This window comes from Sminthopsis crassicaudata, chromosome 2, assembly GCF_048593235.1.
Source record: "Sminthopsis crassicaudata isolate SCR6 chromosome 2, ASM4859323v1, whole genome shotgun sequence".
NCBI lineage: Eukaryota > Metazoa > Chordata > Mammalia > Dasyuromorphia > Dasyuridae > Sminthopsis > Sminthopsis crassicaudata.
This window is the reverse complement of record NC_133618.1, coordinates 282,953,573-282,968,102: the sequence shown is the minus strand read 5'-3', so window position 1 is coordinate 282,968,102 and position 14,530 is coordinate 282,953,573. Positions and strand designations below refer to the sequence as shown.

At 40.5% G+C, this 14,530-nt stretch overlaps 1 protein-coding gene across 5 annotated transcripts in view; it reads left to right on the top strand.

The window, feature by feature from the left end:
- Positions 1 to 1,340: 1,340 nt before the first annotated feature.
- FOXG1 (forkhead box G1) overlaps positions 1,341 to 14,530 on the top strand; it is a 32,663-nt gene continuing 19,473 nt past the window's right edge. For 3 of the 5 annotated variants that reach the window (XM_074289597.1, XM_074289595.1, XM_074289596.1), the window contains exon 1: positions 1,341 to 8,469. In XM_074289597.1, coding sequence (XP_074145698.1) covers positions 1,609 to 3,120 — 1,512 coding nt within the window. In that variant the 5' untranslated portion in view covers positions 1,341 to 1,608 and the 3' untranslated portion in view covers positions 3,121 to 8,469. The other 2 variants (XR_012486429.1, XM_074289598.1) reach the window with 2 other exon arrangements.

Below are 14,530 nucleotides of genomic sequence, written 5' to 3'. Positions count from 1 at the left end.
TGCTATTGTTATTTTTTTTTACCTGGTTTATTTTGAGATTGTTTGTTTTGCTTTCTTTCTCTGAACCCCTCATTTCGGAAGACCCATGAAAGACGTCTAATTCTGAGCTCCCCAACCCTCCAATGCCCCCGAGGACGCCTTCCCAGGAAAAGTGGCTGCGTGTCGGACCCGTTGGCCCCACAGAGTTGCTCTGCGCTTCCCCGGCTGCCTGGCAAAGCGCAAGGACTTAAGGCGCAGGAGCTGAGGAAGTAACCTTTCCCTAGCCCCTGTCTGTCCTTCCTCACTTCCTCCTCCCCCTCTCCTCCTTCAAAACTTCACTCATATCCCCAGTCACACTCAGGCGACAGGTCTACCCCTTTCCTAAATCACCCATGGTCTCTTTATAGTGTTACCTACGGCGGGTGGGGGGGGGGGGGGAGTGTTAGGAGGGAGAATGCTAGGGTCTCAGAAATACATGACACCGTCAGGCAGGGCTGTCTCTGGAAAGTAGTGCCTCGTCTCTCCCTCCATTTCCTGCTTTCCTCTAGTATCCACTCGCTCCACTTTCACTCTCCACTCCCCTCCCTTTTTTAAAATGTTGGGGGAAAAAAGGTACAAACTTTAATCAAGACGAGAAAATATTGACGTGCAAAATGAACATGATCCAATACAGTGCGAAGGAAACCGGAAATGTGATATATTTACTTTAAGAGGGGAATTTGGGATAAAAAGAGCTAGTGGGTTGGGAGGGGGCGTGAGAGGTGGTAGAAAGAATAAGGTGCCGCGGTGATGCGTCCTCCTGCCTGTATCCCTGCGCATGCAATAGCACTGGGTGGAGTGGGGGAGGAGAAGAGAGCAAGAAGGGGGAGGAAAGGAGGAAAGGAGGAAAGAAGGGAGGGTGAGAGGTGTGGGTGAAGAGAGAGGGGAAGGAATCTCGGGATTGGACGACCAAGAAAGAGACGCTCCCGCACGCCGCCGGCTCTGATTGGCCGACCGGTAGGAAAGGTTAAACCAAAAATTTTTTTACAGCCCTAGTGTGCGCCTGTAGCTCGGAAAATTAATTGTGGCTATAGCCGCCTCGATCGCTGTCTCCCTAGCCTCACCGCCGCCGTTCCGGGACGCGCCCGCCTGGTCTCCCCCCCTTTGGGCTGCTGCTGCTGCTGTTACTGCTGCTGCTGCAGCAGGAGGAGGAGGAGGAGAAGGAGGAGGAGGAAGAGGAGGAGGAAGCAGCAAAAGGGGGGGGCGGGGTGGGGGGAAGACCATGAAGTAGAGTTGGGAGCGAGAGAGCTTCACCCCCGGGGCGGTGGTTGTTTCTTTTTTCTTTCTTTCTTTCTTTCCTTTTTTTTTTTTTTTTTTTTTTTTTTTTTTTTAAATTTCCTGAGGGGTGGTTGCTGCTTTTGCTACATGACTTGCCAGCGCCCGAGATTGCGGTCCAACTGCGCTGCTGCCGGTGCGCTCAGTGCTACTGCCGCTGCCGCCGCAAGTGCCACCCGCGCCCCGCTCGGCACCCTTCCGTCGCTACTGCCGCCGTCGCCGGTCCTCTCCCGCGCCCCCGCCGCTACTGCTACCACCGCTACCGGTCCCGCGGGCGCAGCCGCCGCCGCCGCTTCCCCCCCAGAGTAGTGGGTGATGTTGGACATGGGAGATAGGAAAGAGGTGAAAATGATCCCAAAGTCCTCCTTCAGCATTAACAGCCTGGTACCTGAGGCAGTGCAGAGCGACAACCACCATGCGGGCCACGGCCACCACAACAGCCACCACCCTCCGCCCCACCATCACCACCACCACGGCCACCACCACCACCATCACCCGCCGCCTCCACCTCCTCCCCAGCAGCAACAGCCTCCTCAGCAACAGCAACAGCAGCAGCACCCCCCGCCACCCCAACCCCCTCAAGCCCCCCAAGCGCGCAGCACCCCAGCCGATGACGATGAGGATAAGGGACCCCAGCAGCTCCTGCTTCCTCCACCCCCTCAGGGGGCCGCCTCGGCTGCTACCGCATCGGCAGCCCTAGACGGGGCCAAAGCTGATGGTCTTGGGGGCAAGGGTGAGCCCGGCGGCGGAGGTGGCGGTGGGGCCGGAGACCTGGCCCCAGTTGGGCAAGAAGAGAAAGAAAAAGGGTCTGGGGGGGAGGAGAAGAAGGGGGCGGGCGAGGGCGGCAAGGACGGGGAGGGGGGCAAGGAAGGTGAGAAGAAGAACGGCAAGTACGAAAAGCCGCCCTTCAGTTATAATGCCCTCATCATGATGGCCATCCGCCAGAGCCCAGAGAAGCGCCTCACCCTCAATGGCATCTACGAGTTTATCATGAAGAACTTTCCTTACTACCGGGAGAATAAGCAGGGCTGGCAAAACTCCATCCGCCACAACCTGTCCCTGAACAAGTGCTTCGTCAAGGTACCCCGCCACTACGACGACCCGGGCAAAGGGAACTATTGGATGCTGGACCCTTCAAGCGACGACGTATTCATCGGGGGCACGACTGGCAAATTGCGCCGGAGATCTACGACGTCCCGGGCTAAGCTGGCCTTCAAACGTGGCGCTAGGCTTACGTCCACCGGACTGACCTTCATGGATCGGGCGGGCTCTTTGTATTGGCCCATGTCTCCCTTCCTTTCCCTGCACCACCCCCGAGCTAGCAGCACTTTGAGTTACAATGGAACCACGTCCGCTTACCCCAGCCATCCCATGCCCTACAGCTCCGTGTTGACTCAGAACTCGCTGGGCAACAACCACTCCTTTTCCACTTCCAATGGGTTAAGTGTTGATAGACTCGTCAACGGAGAGATTCCTTATGCCACGCATCACCTTACGGCCGCTGCTTTGGCAGCCTCTGTACCCTGCGGGCTGTCTGTCCCCTGCTCCGGGACCTATTCCTTAAACCCTTGCTCCGTCAATCTGCTGGCGGGACAGACAAGTTACTTTTTCCCCCATGTCCCTCACCCTTCAATGACTTCTCAAAGCAGCACTTCAATGACCGCCCGGGCCGCTTCCTCCTCCACGTCTCCGCAGGCGCCCTCCACCCTGCCCTGTGAGTCTTTAAGACCCTCTTTGCCAAGTTTTACCACGGGACTGTCTGGAGGACTTTCTGATTATTTCACACATCAAAATCAGGGGTCTTCTTCCAACCCTTTAATACATTAACATCCCTGGGACCAGACTGTAAGTGAACATTTTACACACATTTGCATTGTAAATGATAATTAAAAAATAAGTCCAGGTATTTTTTATTAAGTCCCCCATTTTCTGTACGTTTGTTCAGTCTTTAGGGTTGTTCATTATTCTAACAAGGTGTGGAGTGTCAGCGAGGTGCAATGTGGGGAGAATACATTGTAGACTATGAAGTTTGAAAGTCAAAATTATAGTAGAATGTGTATCTAAATAGTGACTGCTTTGCAATTTTTATTCAGACATGACAAGTCTATCACTAATTACCACCAAGATTTCCATGTTTGCAGTATTATAAGTTATCATGGATATACATGGTGGATGGAGACCTTGGAAAAAAAAACACTAAATTATGGGGAAAGTGGGGGGAAAAGTTTAAACTGTAATTTGTATTTTAAAAGAATTAATAGTAAAGATACCCAAGAAACAACATTTGGGCCATTTATTGTTTTGTCCTTTTCATTAAGAAACTGGTTTTTGTTTACTTTTAGACCAAAGATTGGGTTTTAGAAAATGCACTCGGTGAACTAAGTATTTCAAAGAGAAGCAAAAACAAAATGTAACAAAACAAACAAAAAAGCACGTTTCAGTTCGCAGCACTGCCCGTTCAAATGAGTCAGAAGGGGACAAAATTAATGATTGCCTTCAGTTTGTGTTGTGTATATTTTGATGTATGTGGTCACTAACAGGTCACTTTTATTTTTCCTAAATGTAGTGAAATGTTAATACCTATTGTACTTATAGGTAAACCTTGCAAATATGTAACCTGTGTTGCGCCAATGCCGCATAAATTTGAGTGATTGTTAATGTCGTCTTAAAATTTCTTGATTGTGATACTGTGGTCATATGCCCGTGTTTGTCACTTACAAAAATGTTTACTATGAACACACAGAAATAAAACATAGGCTAAATTCATATATACCTTGATAGTTTTGTCTCTTTTATTATGTAGAGCTAATCTAAAAAAGATTAAAGTTATAAATAAATCAAAAGGATGGCTCTACACAAGCCAGCCTTGGATTTAAATAGCTCCTTAGATTTAAATGGAAACTTTTTATACAAAATAAATAAATAAATAAATAAAAATAAATAAAAAATAGTATTTTCTCCAAATGGAATTAAGCTTTTGGAAAAAAAAAAAAAAAGAAGGAGCAGCAGGTTATTTGATTAATGCTAGTTATTTTTACTATAGACTTTTTCAGCGGATCTCTTTAAATTTCTATGTATACACAGCAATTAATTTATCTAGTGATAATGTGTGCATAGATATTTACTGTTTATTTTCCATTCAATTGACAGAATGCTTACTTTTCTATTCACCTTGTTTCAGGCTTCAAAAAATATTTATGGCCTCTGGCTGACTATATATATGTATGTATATGTATATGGCTAGATAGCAATGACTATAATACACATACATTATACATATGCATATGTAGGTATATGTATATATATATGTGTGTGTGTGTGTGTGTGTGTGTGTGTGTGTGTGTGTGTGTACACAGAGAGATCCCTACAGTTCAGGGAGTATTTGCGCTTTTGATGCTGCAAACATTTTGTTTAATAATATTTGTATTTATAGTTTCTAAGTCAGCATTTATTTTTGTGGTTGTTTACCCACAGTGAGAGTTCTAATAAAGATGTGCTGAAGTTGAAATACAATTTTGCTGGAAGTGATCGCCTGATGTAATGACTTTACAGATCAATGCTTATATTTTATTTCCAAATTCTAAGTTTTAATCTCTACTTGTTCAGGTGCAGAAAGATGCCTCTCTTTTTATACCCGTAAAATAAATATTTATTAGTTGACTATAAATATGTTAGCAATTTCAGCTGGAAGTTTGTCCTACTTGCTTACATGGAGCCATATTTCTGTTTTAATTTGTTATGGAACCAAAAACAAACAAAAAAGTTTCTTGATGAATGTCACACCTCCCAAAAACAATTTAAAAACTTGAGCAAGAGGTTTACTATAACTAATTGGATCCCATGGTGATTCTGTGGAGGACAAGCTGTTCATTTGTTACAATTGTATAGTTTGAAATGCGTTCTACAGTAATGCAATAAGCCAGCTATTTCTTACAATAGGCCCAATGAAAAATAATCTGTTCTAGAGATCTTATCTGGAAACACTTAAAGAGTTGAACTAACACAAAAAGGGGGGGGGGCCTTTGAAAATTCAAATTTGAAATGCAGACTACTTGAATATTTAATATTGTTTGTGGGATGTAGAAAAACAGAGGAGAGAGAAAGAGAGAGAGAGAGAGAGAGAGAGAGAGAGAGAGAGAGAGAGAGAGAGAGAGAGAGAGAGAAAATTTTTTTTTCTATTGGAAATAAATAATGTCTCTTCCCCAGAAGATTTGAGAAGTATTTTGTTTTGAATTTAATGAGAGCTTGAAATAGTGAAGAAGAAATTCAAATCAAATAGTTTAGGGAAAAATGTTTTATTTTAAATCTAGATAAGTCTAAATTCCTGTTTTTAGGGATTCTGTTTCTTAATGAGTTGATCATTGGTAAACACTATTCAATTCTATAAATACCCCAGAAAATAATGTGATAGGAAAACATGTAAATATGTAATAAAACAATAGTTTTATTGATATACCAACAATAAAACATTAAATATATTAAAATTTTCAATTTTACTTTAAAGTACTAAAGAAACCCCAAATTCTAGAGGTAGGCAATAAGGGAGTCTCATTTATATATTTGTGACCTAAACAAACTTAAAGAATTGTGTCTGCTTTTTTATAGGATTGGCATAATGGATTATTTAGCACTTTGCAATGGGTTTTATTGTTGAGAACTCTAGATGCATAAAGGAAATGTGTTTGGGCTGGAAAACATTTCAACGATGAAACTGAGGTCTTGTACTTAAGTAAAGAGATCTTAATATGATGAGAAAGGTTTTATCATCACTGATGGCATTTTTTTGTTTTGTTTTGATAAATACTTACTTATTTAAGAAAAAAAAATTATATTGCTGGGGTTTTGTATTGTTTTATGTTCTTTTTCAAATGCAATTAGTGAATGAGATTTCAATGCCAAACACTGTGCTTTGAGATCGGTAGTAAACTGCTATCTAAGAAATTCAGGTGTTATTGACTTCTTTATACTAATGGGAATTGAGGGCTGGGTGATGTTGATCCATACACATATATCCTAAGCACCTTTATGGATATTTCATTTGAAACAATTTGTGATTTTCAAATAGAAATTGAGGAAAATATACACACATATATGTAAATGCATATATGTATTTATATACATATAAACAATATAAGTAGATGATTTCATAGGTGGCTTGTTAAGGCCTTAATGTAAATTTCACTTACCTGGGTCTTTTCCTCTATTTCTAGAGCTTTTGTTCTTTAGATATCTTTTCACACATAGGCAAGACAGTCGGGTGAGGAATTTAAGACACTTTTTACTTCAAACAATTCACAATATAATAATGCTGATCTTTATTTCCATCAACTTTTGTTGAGTAAAAGCTTCAAGAAAAATTTGGGGAATAGTTATTTAGCTATTTTTTAATTAATGTGTTAGAGAAAAAATTAAAATGTTTCTTAGAGAAATGAGATCGTTACAAATATTCTTCAAAATATGGACTCAATAAATTCATTCAGATACTAGTTTATATGGAAATATAAAATGTAAAATTGTATTTTTTAGTTAAAATATTTAATTGGTCTTAATTTAAGGTTGATAGGTTAAAACAGCACAATCATTAAATAAATATTAGTTTAATCAAGCCCAATTTTTATATTTAAAAATAGTTTAAATACTCTGAGGTGGGCTCTCCCAAATAATCTTTCATGTATCATGACGGGAATGATATAAAAATGACTATAAAAGCCTTGATTCTTCACTGCATTCAACTGCCTTATGGAGAATTTTTTTTTTTACAGTTATGAGCATCTTATAGAAAATCAAGAAGAAGATAAAAATGATTTTTTTGGGCAATTCTTTGTTGTTAATTCTGCATTTTATAATTATTTTTTGCTCATTGATATTACTTCCTTGAGCTGGTTGTTTAACTAATCTTTCATAAATAAAATTTTATATATAATATGTATATATATGTGTGTGTGTAAACATATATATGCATATATATGTATAGAACTATGCAAAAATGGTGTTTTCCCCAGCATAATTAGAGAAAAATGCTAAATCCAAATGCTTTGCTTCAGAAGAAAATTATTGCATGGAAGCTGCATGGTTTAAGTACTAGGTTCTTGGGACTCGAGAACAGTTGATGATGAACTGGAAGAGCAAAGGGTGAAGGTGAAGATCATTAGAGGTTCCAGCGCTGGCGGAGACTGTTGGGGTTGTGTAACTGTGCCTGGAGGGCGGGGTTCCTGTGCATTCCTACCCAACTGGATAACCTGCGCTCAACTGTACTCCACCTTACTTACAGACAGACTGGACCCTTCAACAAGAAAACGAACCCAGCATCTCACCTGGCAGCAGGGTAGGTGAAATATAAAAGAAAACCATCTCTTTTTCGTACCCTGTTTTTGATGTGGAAAGAAAATAAGACGGCCACATCGAGCTCACACACACAATTTCATTCCCCTTCTCTAATAATTCTCTGTATAGCAAGGTGTTGATGTCTTCACGGCCATAGCTTCCTATTATGTTCGCGTGTGATAAATGTTTTCCCTTTTTCCAGAGCCTCACTCCTTGTTCCACAGTCCTTGTAGCCTTCAATCCCTGGTATAGTGATGTAGCGCTTTCTTTTTCTTCCATAAAATCTAGCTTTTCACTACATTGACGGTCAGTTCTAGCTTTTGATATAGTGGGTGATTATAGGCTCCCGGGAAAGAAGGGAGTGTAACTCGAATTGAATAGGTGTCTGTGTGTGTGTGTGTGTGTGTGTGTGTGTGTGTGTGTGTGTGTGTGTGGTGTGTGTGTGTGTGTGTGGTGTGTGTGTGTGTGTGAGAGAGAGACAGAGAGACAGAGAGAGAGAGAGAGACAGAGAGAGAGACAGAGACAGAGACAGAGAGAGAGAGACACAGAGACACAGAGACACAGAGAGAGAGAGAGAGACAGAGAGAGAGAGAGAGAGAGAGAGAGAGAGAGAGAGAGAGAGAGAGAGAGAGAGAGAGAGACAGAGAGACAGAGAGACAGAGAGAGACAGAGAGAGACAGAGAGAGACAGAGAGAGACAGAGAGAAAGAAAGTGTACGCGCGCGGGCGCGCCTGTTATTTTCCCACCCTTCCCATTTCTATTTATCTTTCCAAGACGCTGCGAAATATGGATTGTAAATCACTGGCGTAAAAGTTCCTGGCGCAGAGTGTGTCCCTCCACCCACCAGAATCGGTAAGTGGAAGGGCTTTTTTAGAAGGGGGGGGCTACTTTAAAATTTGAGTGTTATATTTGTGTTATAAGTTAATATTTTGTGGCCTGGGGCGGATCTGGTGAATATCAGGACAAATTCAGGATAAGAGCAATAAGCAGAAAGATACCTGCAATCCACCACCCCCTTTATTTTCTTCTCCTTTGTGAAAAAATCATTGCGGGTTTCTAAAAGAATATATTCCTAACCTAATAAGGAGGGGAAATCGAGACGGAAGTAGTTGACTTTTGATCAAGTGGTGCTTGAATCTTTACTTTATCTATATAAAGAAGTGTGTTTAGTGTGAAGAATTTATTATCTCGGATCTCAGGTCTCTATCCTTGGAGTAATTGCTGCTAGCCCCAAGAGTTAACCCACTCCTCAACACACCTTTAAAAAACAAAAACAACAACAATAACCACAAAACGCGAACAAGTTTTCTATTCCACCCCCTTACCCACCTATCTACACTAATTAGCCACAGCTGACCCACAACTATTTCTAACCTTCCCAATCCCGCCGCTTCTTCATTTCTACATTAGAAAAGTGAACTTTCTAGTTAAAGCCGAGATAGATTTTATTGGCTATTGTACACTTTATGTGTGTGTGTGGGGAAAGGATATGGTTTGCAGATGGTTTCTACGTAGAAACATTTGTTCTTTGCCTTCGAAGTACTTGAAGAAAATGAGCACCAGGAGATTTGAGTTTGATTTCGGCCCTGTTGGGAATATTCCAGGTCTCGGCTTTGGGAATCTCAAGCAAATAATTGATTCTTAATACATTCTTAGGAAGCAGCAGCGCATACTTGAGGCCGTGGAGTTAAAGAGAGACTGGGATGTAAAGAAATAGAGCCGTAAAAAGGCATAATAAGAAGAGAGTTGGGGGAGCGATTAGATCAAAATTTGATTTTTCTTCAGATCTAGGTATTGAATAAAATCACAGATTTAGAGAGAGGCAAGATGGGGTCTCATCACAGTTAAGGACCCCCACCGTATCTCCCTTGCGTAAGAGAGTGGAAAAGATTGGTCGAGTAGACTGCGACTGTTTCTTTAGCTTCCGAGTCTGGTGTTAGACTGCGCTCTTCCTCGAGTCTAAATGATCAGGGGGCAGGATTGCATTGGGCCGCTGCGCTGGGAGCAGCAAGGTGAGGGCGCTCTTGCCCAGGAGAAGCCAAGCTCTGTGGTTTGGTCATTCGCACAGGCTCGATTTTCAGGTGGCAGAAAAATTGACTCTATAGAGCTGTGTAGGTTGGTGTCTGTGTGTGTGTGTGTGTGTGTGTGTGTGTGTGTGTGTGTGTGTGTGTGTGTGTGTGTGTGTGTGTGTGTGTGTTTTAGTCTATCTTCATTGTTTACACGGTGCCTATTTCAGATCTCTGCACTTATCTGCCAGTTGATAAAACTGTTTTCTCAGTGATAGACATCTACTTCTCTCCTCCCCACTCCCCACCTTTTCTGCCTTTTCGATTTCCACCCCATTTCCCTTTTCTAAGCTAACCTCTAGCAGTTCCAGCCCGGGACCTTATGGAAAAGAGAAGTTTCCCAGGGTTGCCCTGAGGTAGATTTCGTGCGTGACCGGGCTGGGGGCTGGGTGTAGATTGAAGGACCAGAGGGAGGGGGTGCCGGAGTTGGGGGGCGGGATTGCATTAAGAAGCTCTGCAGATAAGCAAACTGAGATAAGCAAAAAGCACTCCACTCCTAGCGTCCCCTGATCCTCCCCCGTCCTCTCAGTTTTTGAGTTTTGCTTTCACAGATTCGGCATCAATCAATAACCCATATGAGCTAGGGAAAGGGAACTAGAGTACCCTTAATAAACCTCAAAAATTCGTCTTGTAGAGTGGCCTTTCCCCCAGATTATAATGCGGGAGAAATCAGAAACTAGGGATGGTAGCCATGGACGGGTTTTTAGAAGAGAAGCATAGCAATGATTATTATTAAAACCAACAACGACAAAGCACTGAAAATAATATTTCGAGGGGTGCAGGGTTTTTTTTGGGGGGAGAGGAGTTCTGTGTTTTGGTTTGTTGCTACTATTGTTTTTAAATCCTAGAGCTCTCCGTTGCCTTTTGCTGAATGCGGGTCAGTGATATCCTTTTTGTCTTGCCTGTGGCCTTACTCAATGATCCTTCCAGGTTGGAAAAAAAAGTCAGGACGGGTAGAAAGTATGAGGTGAGAATTGGCTTTTTGCTCTATCTGATTGCTCCGAGGCTCAGTTACAGGATCAAATAAAATTTTGATTTTGGCTTAGGTTTGATTTTCAGTTTTACCTGGCATGAACTTGCAGTGTTTATAAGAAGTAAATTTCCTTGGGTCTGTGCGGTTGATGCTTCCAATGCCTTTAATTCTATTTCTTACATCTTTGAAATCGAGAATACTTTTCCGAGGCCGCGTACCTTTCTTTCTGGGATCTACTGTCTGGGCGGAGCATATTTTCCATCCTTTTGACCGATCTGGATACTGGGAAGCTTAGTAACATTAGGGAGAGATTTCTTGGGGTTGTTTGATTTCACTCACTCTGGGGTGAACTTTAATGATGTGATAGTTTGCATTGGAAGTTAAATTAGCTGTTACATTAACAGCAGACAATGACTAATCATATTCTCCTTTGGGCCTCGCTCCTCCCTCCTCCTCAAATCTTTCACTGTTTGGAAAATAGAGGAACCATGGGAGCTTGACTCTTCGGTTCCCCAATATGAGTGGGATTATCCCAATAAATATATAGGTGAAACATGTGGAGATCACGTTCAGAAAAATTCTATTTTAAATAGCAACTATGCTTTTAGTTAACTTTAGGTCTGGATTCCTAAGGGATAATGGTGTAAAATAGTATTGTTATGAACCAACATCTTCATTTGGAGTCGCTCAAGTTGACACAAAATGTTAATTTGCAGTGATCTGAGTTAAACAAGACCCATACTTTTTTTTTTTTTTTTTTTTTCTCTTGTGCATACACACATTACTTATGTGAAGAACCGGAAAGAATTTTGCACAGAAAGAAACATCTAATGTTTAATTTTTTTAAAAATCTGTAAATTTAACTTGAATCTTACTTTCTCGAGCCTGACACTTGTTTTGCGTCCAGAAAAGGGATGATTTGCAGTATATTTAAAATGCTTTGGGGGGAAGGAGGGAGAAGAGACCTTTTTCTAAATGTAGATTGCCTACTCGCTACATGTCTAGAAGCAAAACGTTCTCTAGTAAGGAGGAAATTATATTTCTCTCATTTGCTTGAACAAAAGCCCCAAAGAAGCTTTAAATCTGATGATACTACAGTAGTTGCAAATCGTATAAAATACTGAGCACTATTTTTAGAAGGTCAATTATGTGTTTTATTTTTTTCTACGTAAAGCACACTGAATGAATAATTATGGGCTTCAGTGAAAGCCGAAAATTTTCTAGGCAAAGAAAAAGGTGCTAATTTTATTATTTGATAATTTTATTATTTTTATCATTAGTAATGTAGCTTGGCAAGCCTTTCTTGGGGGAAAAAAGTAGAATATCCAATTTTACTCTTTGGAAATGCTGCAGGATGAATACTTTATAATCAACTAAAAGTGACATCAAGAGTATTTTTTTTAAGGGAATACTATTTAGAGGAGTTGAAAATATCTTAAAATTATGTAGCGACATCTTTGATTGTAGACTGGAGTGCTAGTATCGATCATTTCCTCATCAATAGTGTTGTCTATCTCTTTATTGATTTGTGTCTTTATTTATGCAGAGCTTCGAGTATTTACTTACATATTTTGGTATCTCTATCTTGATGATAATACCAGGTGGAATTTTGTGGAAAATATACACTAGGAAACATCTTTGACAGAAGCATTTTGCCTAAACCTGAGAGAGCAAATTAATGACACTACAATGCGTTTGTCACTATAATTAAACTGGAGATCTAAAAGATCAATTAATAAACTTTCTAATTAGGAACTCATATCACAAATATCTTGTAAATGCATTTTAACCAGCTTATTTATGATCTTCTCTAGGAATTAAAACGTGATATAATTTTATGAATAGATATGTTGTTGGAAGGGCATGGATTTGTAGGATAAGCCATGCATTTTTCCCATTTCCTATTCTAACAACACAGGAGTCTCTGAAATGTACTAGGTTTGGAAGTAGAAAGGGTCCAAAATGACAGGAATATAGAAAATAAAAAGTCATCGAAGTGCCTTTGTATATTCATAAAGATATTCCTGCACTACTTATTTCAAGCAAGAAGTTTCAATGTCTTTAGTTGAAGTGAATGGGTACATATATGATGCTAAAAAAGGAAGAATATATAACTAATTTTAAAGGTATAAATATAAATTTCCTGTTGGTCCAGGAATGCCTATTTTTAAAAACCCAGTTGGACTATCAAATGCTTCTATCTGTGAATGCTAGAGAGTAATGGTAACACCGTATCGATGTAAAGCCCTTTACAGCTTACAGAGCACTTTCACACGCATAATCTCATTTGGTCTTCACAACAACCCTGTGAAGTAGGCAAAAAGAGATGTGTTTGTGTTCTTTTGTTTTTGTAAGATGACTTGAAAATTAAATAGCAGTCTTTTAATTTATTAGTGTTTTTTTTTTTTTTTAATATATCAGAATATTTCACTCCCCAGGATAGATTCTTCCCTTTCTAATATTTTGGAAGAAATCTGCTAAATAAGGTTATTATTCTTATTCAAATCATACATATTCATAGCCTCTCTTCTTCTCTTCAAGTAATTTTTTTTGTTGTTGGAGTAGTCCTCCCTGCACCGAATTCTTAGGAATGAAAGAATCAAGGGGGGAAGAAAGTGACTTTAAGTCTCTTTCCACCAACACCTAGGAGCTAAGAAGCTTTTGCTTAAGCCTCCCAGTGGTTGTTGGTGAAAGGGAGGAGAGCTAGAGAGCACAAAGTCAAGCTGTTAATAAGGTTGAGAGAATGTGCTAAGGGATAAGGTTTGTTTATAAGTCCGAAATGATGTCGAGGTCCGGAGAAAGTTCAAATCAGAAGATCTTGCGTCGGCCAAGCATTTCTTTGCAACCTGTAGATGTTGAGATTCCAGAGCATCGAATGAGCAGCTAGAGAAGTCTTCTTTAACCCCTCTCTCTTCCTTATACACACACACACACACACACACACACACACACACACACACACACACACACCCTTCGCCCTCTGCCTTATGTCTTATGTTCTGTGGTAGTGGACCGTCTGAGGTTGATTCACTTTCCCTCCAAGTCTTTCCTGTGAATGAACCCGAAAACACTCGACAGATCGTAAATAATCGTTTTAATGAGTGTGCAAAGCGTGCGACGGGGTGTACCGAGCTGTCGGGTTAAACAAACAACTTGTACCCTGACAAAATCCGATTGTTAAAGTGCAAAGTGGTGTCAGTACAATTTTTATCACCGTTTGGGAAACCACAGATCTGACACCCTGGAGTCCAATTTTTCCCACTAAAGAAAAATAACAATATTTTCTGAGCGTGAATGTGATCTTCTTTAATGTTAGCCATGGCTCAACTGAAACCGGTATTTTCTAACTAGGAAGGTACTAGTGTTAGGTTCCTCCCCCTCCCTTCCCCCCTCCTCCCAAACATTCCCTTAAGGGGGAAAAAAAAAAGTAAGAATCTTGTAGGAACAAAATTTATTTTTAAAAAATATATCTTGATATTTTCAAATGTATTTTACCCTTATATATTTGTCCATAAATTACCAGAAATTAGTCTTGATTTAACTGCATGTGAAAAAAAGTTGGTAATGTCTCCTAGATCGAATGTATCAATCTTTACAGTGTTTTGCAATTCAGAAGTTATTTTCTAGCTAAAATCTTCATATTAAAATATTCAGCTATAGAGAGAAGAGATTGAAATGTAGGATTGGTGTGACATTGAACATTCATTAATCTAGCTGGATTGTAAGAAATCATTTTAGCCTCTACTATCAAGGAAAATAATATTAAGAAACTGATGAAGAAAGAAATCTGAGGAGAAAAAAAAATTGATTTCTCTAAGAAAACATGGTTTAATCCTTCAGTTCTTAAAAAAAAAATAATCACTACCCAATTTAT